This window comes from Akebia trifoliata, chromosome 7 (assembly GCF_017979445.1).
Source record: "Akebia trifoliata isolate Shusen 1 chromosome 7, ASM1797944v1, whole genome shotgun sequence".
In the NCBI taxonomy this organism is placed as follows: Eukaryota; Viridiplantae; Streptophyta; class Magnoliopsida; order Ranunculales; family Lardizabalaceae; genus Akebia; species Akebia trifoliata.
Window position 1 is genome coordinate 14760695 of NC_141381.1, and position 8928 is coordinate 14769622.

An 8928-nucleotide genomic window follows, 5' to 3' on the forward strand; every position below is an offset into this window, starting at 1 on the left:
CGAACTTATCTGTAATGATTACATCTAGGATTTCTGGAACTGACGTGCACGCAACAGTATTGCGGTATTCTCGAGGCCAAGTAGGGCAGGCCCTACTTAGTACTGTGCTGCCCTGCTAACCAGACTAAGGAGGTCTCTGCTCTGACCTGCCCTGCCGACCAGACTAAGGAGGTCTCTGTTTTAACCTGTCCTACTTGCTAGGCAGCACCTTATTAACTAGTCTGTGTCAGGTACCCCTTGGCCGACCTAGACATGTGTATGGCTAAGATTGATGTACAATTATTTTCCTTTACATTTGGTAATTTTGTTAATTATGACTCATTATAACTCTTTTTGTGTATAAATGAATGTGATAGAGAACCTCGATGTACTCTATTTTGATATATTTTGACCGAGGGTAATAGGTGTGTAGAAAAAAAAATTAAAAATTAATTTTTTTTTTAAGTTTAGATATCGGTTTATGACCACTTTAGATATTGGTTTGTAACCGATGCCTAAAGTCTCAAACTTAGGACATCAATCTTATAAACATCGGATTTTAATCGATGTCTAGGATATTTTCTTTTTTGTTATATAAATGCAGATTTGGAACAATTTTAAGCCGTTCCAAAATCTGAGTTTTGGAACGATTTTTAACCATTCCAAATCCTGAGGTCTAGAATGGCTTCCAACCATTTAATTTCATTAACAATGCCTCGATTAGAGACAGTCTGTTAATATATTCATACTGGCTTAGGAACCGTTATAAACCGTTCCTAATTACCATATTTGTTGTAATGCAAGGTAAGATACTGAGGAATATGTCAGTTGAATCAAATCCTTGAGAATTAGAAATTCAAATAATCAAGAGAAGTTCCTAATAAGGAGAAACCATTCAAACAGAAAAGGCTATATTTAAGGAGAAAATCAAGGAGAATCAGAGGAGATGATTATCTATAAATACAGAGGGGTGGGGCACAAATGAGATATACATTTTTTCCTTCCAAATAGATTACACTCTTTTTAGCTAAGGTTCTGACTTGGACGTCGGAGATGTGTTGTTGCAAGCGCACTTAAAAGTATAGGAAGTGAAAATCAACAAATTGGTGAAAATCTTGAGGTAGTGCAAGTTTTACATCTACATATTCTATAATTATGCTCGATAGAATTTATAAGTAGGGAGGAGGCCCTTTAACCTTAGCTTATCAATAAAAATAAAAATAAAAACCTGTATCGAAGAAAAACATAAAATAAAAACTTTAGGCTCAAAGCCAGATAATTTTATTCAAATATATTAACTGTTCATAAATCTAAAAGGTGTCCAAATACGTAAATCAGAAGAAAAACCAATTAATTCACCCAAGTGGCGTTACAAAAGTCATAACGTGTTTAAACTTTAAAACAATTAATTCACCGTTACATAACGACTTAGCTTTTTCTTCTAGGGATGCGATGGTGATCTCCAATTAAGCTGTGTAATTGCAGCGCATAAAAAGAGAGTGATCATGAAAACTGAATATGTCTCCATTCTTTAAACGCTTCTCTCTAGCATCTCTTGATACCTCTTAAAGGAAGCCAACTTCTGCATTTTCATCTGTCGATGAAACTTTCGTATAAATAAGTCTGCAACATGATCTATCTCATCTTCAAGCACGAAATCTTCTCCTTCTTCCTTGGAATTCCTCACCAAATCGATAACCGACCCGCTTTGATCATCAAAATCTTCCCCATCTGAGTCAAAGAGTCTGTGGGTTAGATCTGGGTACTTGTCATCCTCCTCTTGGATCCTCTCCACAAACTCTGTGCAACTCGGGTTCAAATGTGACTCATTCGCCATCGTGTTATAGAGAACAATAGCCTTGCTTTGGTCTCCTACGTCATCACTATTTTCTCCTTTGTCTTGTTGCCCTAACAAAGCATGAATCTTATGAGAGATTGAGTCCATCAAAACCTTCTTGTTCTTCATCAAAGAGAAGAGTATGAGGCGAGTTTTGATGGTGTTTGTTTTGCTCTTCATAGCCAATGATTTGGCTTTGATGATAGAGCTCAACACAGAGAGAATCTGCTTAAAGAAAATTGAAGCTCTGTTCTTCATCTTTGATATATGATCAAAAAAATCTTTTAAAAACAAAAGACCCACAGAAGGAAATTAAATCTAAATTAAAAAAGACCACTTGAGATCCAATTGAGAGAGAGAGAGAGAGAGAGAGAGAGAGAGAGAGACCAAATTAGAGAGTTAGAAACACAGTTTTGCATGAAGGAGTTCATGAAGCTTGATGGGTTTATATAGAGATTTACAGAAGCTAGCTTTTGTTTGCTTTTTCTTCCAAATGAGAGAGAGAGAGAGAGAGAGAGAGAGTCTGTGTGTGTGTGTGTGCTTGTTGGATAAAGCTTTGAAAGTGAAAGGCAAAAGCAAAAGCAATAAAGAGAAATGAAAAAAAGTAAGGTAAAGAGGATACGTGGCTTCAGATCCTTGGCTCGGATCTAATTTCTTTGGTTCGGTCTTTGATTTATGTGAAGTTTGAAATGTTACGATTCCAACTTCTAAGCTTTACCCAAGGAAGAGACAAAGTGTTTTCTTTTTCTTATTTCGACTTTTCTAATTACCTCAACATCGATGTTTGAGGCTCTCCATTAAACTCTAGCTGAAAACATTCGAGCTTCTCCATCAGATAACGGTGATTCCTTTTAGTTATTTTTATTAGAAAAAACGTATCCCTATAAAGCAATTAAAATCGCAGATTTTTATTGCTAAGGAAATTTTTTCCCAACTAACCACTCAATCTTATTTATTTTTTTTCTTTTTTTTTTTCTCAAGTAAACGTGGCATCATGCCATTTATTCATCAACTAATTAGCATATAACTTTTGTAACAGCAAATATTTATTCTTTTTAATGGAGAGACGTGAAACGTGGTCGTAGACCACAAAAGCACCTTTTATGAGTCCAACTAACCTAACTTGGTTGGTAAGGGTTTCACCTTTGCTAAGGTTCTTTGGTTAAACTTATGGCATATAAAATCATGATCTAATGCTTTAAGACTGTAGAGTATAAAACTTTATGAATTTCGAACAAAAAAATTCAAATAAAAAATAATTAATTTTCATTGAATTTTAATTTTAAATTTGAGAGTCATGTGAAAGTTTGGTAGCCGTTAATTTTCAAATCTGGATCACGTTCAAAATAAAATTTGTTTTTTTTTTTTTTTTTTCGAGATTTGAATTTTTTTCATGAAATTTAGTGTTATGCGGTGATGGATTGCCAATGTGATGGTGATCTGTTTGAGCAAAAGACCCTTAGTAAGGCTTGAAATCTTAGTAAAGAAAGTTTGTACAAGAGCCAGTTGGTTCCAACCTAATTTAGGGAGACGTGGAGGTAAAGCTTACCTGCACTTTCTACTTTTACATAGAGAACTAGCATCAACCGACGATTGAGGTTCTCGTGAGATGCGATGAGAGAAAAAAATAAAGGCAAAAACAGATTTGCCAGATATTAGTACTTTGCTTCTTGGGTTAGTTCATTTTTTCCACATACGTACTTTTAAAACTCATCAATTCGACTCAAAAAATTGGTCGAGTAGACTCGATGCGGTTGGATTTTTAACTTGAAAATTCAGCTGAGTCAAGTTGAAACTCAATAGAGTGAGTGGTATTAAGTTAATTCTGAGACTTCATTTCCCCCAAACCCCTATTTTCTGCCAAAAATTCATATAAAAACTCTTGTTTTCCACCCGCGGTATCCACCATTTGATCAAAGCTCTTTTAATCTATTCAACCTCATCTTCAAAACCATAGATTTCAAATACTAGGCTTTTGCTTTTTCTACCAAATATCCATCATTTTCAAGTTTTAACTTTTAAAATTTTGCCTTTAATCCATCAACTTTAAAAAAAAAATCCTTTTTTTTTTTTTTGCGTCAAAACTGTTAATCAATGATTTGATGACTCCTCAAGACTCCAAACCAACTCTTACATCTTAGGAGTTTTCTATAGGCATGTCCATATATAGTCAAAGTCAAAATCCGAATTAAAAAAACAAATTGGATTTTATCCAAAAATTTGGGATTCGAATTCATATATTATTTTCATGTTTGAGTTAATATTTTTGAGATACATATTCAAATATTAATTAAAATTACCAAAAAAATTTACATGTATCTCAAGGAAAGTCCCTGAGAACTTGAAAAACTTAGAATTAAAACCAATGACTCTAAACGATAATCTTATAAGAAAAGCAAAGACTGTATTTGTATTCAAACACTGAAAACCGTAAGATAGTTATAATAAGAATGCTGAAATTCAAGTCACAAGAAAATTTTGAAAAATTCCTCAATTTCCATGCTAAGTTGTAGGTCCAACAAGGATGTTTTTTAAAAAGTTGGAATTTTAGAAATTCGAGTACATCATTAGACTCATAACATAAAGTTATTAGATGTGGACTAGAAGTTTACATAAAGTTATTAGATGTGGACTAGAAGTTTGCCTGATCAAATGAAGACCTGAGCATAGTAAAATCAATTAACTAAAAAAATATTTTAAAAATGACACTTATGTCCCTAAATAATATAAATACCAAATATAAATAAAATTTATTGATTTTCTCATAAACTCTTTACAACTTTAAGAGAAAACCCAAACCCCAACGCTTTGAGAGAGAATTTGAAGGCAAATGAATAAGAACCGGGAAGTCCTAAAGAAACGAAAAGCAAACACGGTGAAAAAAAATCATCAATTTGAACAGTGCTAGTTCCTGATCGGAGCAAGTTGAACTAAGGAGTTCGAGACCCAAAACATTATTCGTCGTAGTAACAATGCAAGAATCAAGGCAGGGAGATTTTTTTTGGACCTTTTCAGTGGTCAAATATTTTCTTTAAAGGTTTTTCTCCCCAGCCCAAAATCCTAGATTGGGCAAAAACTAAGTCAAAGGATGCACGTTTTTCGAAAATACATGATTGACTAGTGAGTTTTCGACTATTTTAAGTTATAGATTGACTTAAACGATCCTTAAATATACGTTGAAAACGAAGAAAAATCAAATTTTGTGTCAAAGATTAAAATTTTGAAGAAAAAAAATTCCTTCATATTGTGGTTGCCACCCAACGCTTGGACCCTCTTCGCCATGTTTTGGTGTTTTTCAATTTTCAATTTGTGACATAATTATATTTAAATTTCTTGCATAGATGTTTAAATTACATTTAATATTTATTTCAAGAACCTTGATATTATCGAGATGTTGAGGTTGACGATTATACGATGGTTGGATCAATTTAGTACGGAGGGATATTATGCATGCTTGTATGCTTAGGTACCCAGAGTGAACCACACATAATTAGTCATGGACTCATGGTGACATCACGTGCTTATGAGTCTCAAAGTCCGCGATTCTCATGGTTGTCATGAGAGATGACAGATTCTTTTGATGTGGGTGAGTCTTGCCGTGTCAATAGTGCGGACAACAGACCCCTACGGTGTTAGGTGAGTTGGTAGCTATAGTGTGGGGATAATAGACTCCTTTCATTTTGAGTGAGTCCTCGAGATTACATTGGACAATAAAAAATGACGAAAAAAGTTGGGATTCTAATTTTTTTTAGATTTCATTGTAATGTTTGATTCGAGTCTCTATTTTGCAACTATAATATATGCATTTTGAGTATTTTAAGAAAATCTATCTATTATCGAAGTCAAAAAAAATTTAAATTACATTGCAATGTCAAGTTCAACAATTTTAATGTTGAGTTCAATATTTTTATCATCAAGATCAACAATTTTAGTGTCAAGTTAACATTTTTTTTATTGTGGAGTTCAACATTTTTATTATCTAAGTTAATATTTTTATTATTGAGTTCAACATTATTATTGATAAGATCAATAATTTTTCGACTTTTTTTTTTATTGTCTACATCAACAGTTTTTGTTATCGAGTTCAAAATCTTAAACTAAAAAATAAGAGATATTGATCTCAACAACACAAATGTTGATCGCGATGATAAAAAGTCTTGAACTCAACATTGCAAATGTGATTAAGAATTTTTTTTGTTTTTTTCGACCTCGACACTAGATGAATATTATTGAAAGAGTTGTTCTGAAGTGGCACAGAACTGACCTCATTTCGCACTTTTTCTGACATAGATGTGGGCATAGAACCATAATTATTTTTCACTCGTATCTCAATGAAAAACATCTATGGTTTGTACACACCTCCACTCCAATAAAGTGCAAAATGTGGTCAATCTTTGAAGTCACTTTAATACTATTCCTCAGGTCATACGCAGAATCCATATATTATAGTTGCGAAATGGGCATAGAACCATAATTATTTTTCACTCGTATCTCAATGAAAAACATCTATGGTTTGTACGCTCCTCCACTCCAATAAAGTGCAAAATGTGGTTAATCTTTGAAGTCACTTCAATATTATTCCTCAAGTAATACGCAGAATCCATATATTATAGTTGCGAAATGGAGGCTCAAATCAAATGTTACAATGAAATCTTCAAAAGAAATTAGAATGCCAACTTCCTTCGTCGTTTTTTATTACAAATTATCAAAATAGATTAAAAATACATCTAAATGTTCAAAATTATAAGTTCATCATTCGTCATTCACAAAAACAAAAAAAAAAAAAAACAAAAAAATTGACATATACGATTGTAATCCCTATTGAAAAATCCAAGTATGTGAATTAAGAATGTAATTTTCCCACAATTAAACCCAAAGGATGGCATTAAGAATGCAAGCACATGACTTTTAATATCCACTAGGGGAAATAAGTTAATCCTTTAATGTGATGTGAGAGCACATGATTTTGTTCTTGTAATTGCATTCCAAGAAGGTTCACATCCATGGAGTGAATGATACTTAAATTTACTTAAAGGTGATGCCCCTGGTTTTAAAAACAGAGGAATTAGGTGATTTAGTTGTTATTTCAGGCAGACCTTTGAAAAAGCATTGTTTTTCTAAATTTTAGTGGTTTCGGAGAAGAGACGAAAAGGAATAATTTAATAAGATCAAGGGTGTGCACCTCGTGTTACTTAAGTGATGAGGAAGTTGCTTTATGTCCTTCTTTATTTTATTTATTTATCTATATTTAGTAAGATGTTTCCTTAAGAAGAAAAATATATGCCTTAATTTGTTGATAGTGGATTGAAAAATAAAATAAATAAAACATTAAAAGTTAGATTGAAGGGACATCTAAAATTATCTGCTTTGGTTTGTCCACTTTGAATTGAAGTACAATTTTAGACTTCTTTTCTGGGGAAATTTTTTTCCAAGAAATCATGTATTGGATGATTCGCTCTTAATATCGCTCGTAATGATTGGAAGTAAAAATCAACCCCTTTTATTTTTATTTTTTATTATTAGTATAATCGACACTTTTATTCAGTTCAATGAGTCTTTTAATAAGTTATAGGAAAATGCTAGCCTCAACCAACGGTTTGAGACTCTCCATCAACGTGACTGTTGGTATGTTAGGATTCCAAAAGAAATTGTATCCCTACGAAAATGTGTTAATCCCTAGAAGATTGTAATTTATCTCTAAGAAATCCGTGTTCTTCCTCAAATCTTATCCGTTATGTTGACGGAGAGCCTCGATCATGTGTTGAGGTTAGAAAAGTCTTAAGTTATATCAGTGAGTCTTATAATAAGTTATATTTGCGCTCTATCATTGTTTTGTAACCAATTCTCTCTCTCTCTCTCTCTTTCATATAGTGAGGCTTGTGCTGAAGTGTATAAAAGGGAATCAGATTTTAAGAGTTACCACTGATGATTTGTACCAATGTTTTAAAAATCGAATCGATGAACTAACCGAAATTTTGATTAATTGGTCGGATTGGTCTGACCAGGATTCAAATCGGTTGGACCGATTTATAAAGGGGATCAAATTACATATATATCATTTAAGGAGAAATCAAAAAATTAATAAGGGTCTTTAGCTCAAATGGATTAAGAAATTAATAATCCACCAACCACTTCTCTCTAGATTTCATAGAAAAATTCAAATCCAAAAAATTATTCAAAAAATAATTTATTGGGCTTGATCCTAGATTTTGAAAATGGACGACTACTACTAAACTCCCACGAAACTCTAAAATTTAATAGTGAAAATAATCAGTTTAAGATTTTTTTTAAGTCCAATTTTGTTATTTGCATCCCTGTAGCATGTGATCATTTTTAGATGTTACAAGGTGAGTTGAACGACTTAGTAAGATTTGAAATCTTACTAAGTTAGTAAGGCCAGACTTACAAAGAAGCTTATAGAAATGAAAATATCATAAAGAGAAATTTATCAAATCGGCACAATTTTCAAACTTATTTACCAAAATGGTAAATTGTAGCAAATATTTCTAGAAACGGTAATTTATCATTTTCGGATATTTTTTTTTTACCAAAAATATAAAAAAAATAAAATCTAATTTCTTTTTTATATCTTAAATATCATTTTTTGTTTTACTTATGCATTTACCATTCTAACATTAACAATACATTAAAATCCAACTAAATCTTTTTATTATTTTTAATCTTCTAACAAAAAGTTGTTCTTCGTCTTCTCCATCTCTCCAAATCTGAGACATCTTCATCTCCTCTCTTGCTCAAATGGATCTTCAGATACACCAAAATTGAACGACGACAATAACTTAAATCGACCAAGTCTTCTCCATCTCCCCAAATTTGAAATCACGTCTTCATCTTCTCTCTTGGACAATTCACTCTCTTGTTCTATTTACTATCTAAATTGATTTCCTCTCTTAAGTATTTTTTTATTTTTTACTTATTTGAAGCTACATTTATTTGACTAGTAGTTCAATTTCCTTATTTTTTGTTCTATGATTATTATTTTATATATATTAAGGTACATTGTGATTGATTAATAGTTCAACTAAATTCCATTTTTTTTTTGAGTTAATTTTATTTGTTTACATATTTGAAGCTATTTCTTGTTGATTAATAGA

At 32.1% G+C, this 8928-nt stretch overlaps 1 protein-coding gene across 1 annotated transcript; it reads right to left on the reverse strand.

Annotated features, from left to right (window-relative positions):
- Window positions 1-1249: 1249 nt before the first annotated feature.
- LOC147398258 (transcription elongation factor) lies at window positions 1250-2213 on the reverse strand. The gene has a single exon (XM_086447414.1). The coding sequence runs from the start codon at window positions 2072-2074 to the stop codon at window positions 1511-1513; it is 564 nt and encodes a 187-aa protein (XP_086303540.1). The 5' UTR covers window positions 2075-2213; the 3' UTR covers window positions 1250-1510.
- Between the last annotated feature and the right edge of the window lie 6715 nt (window positions 2214-8928).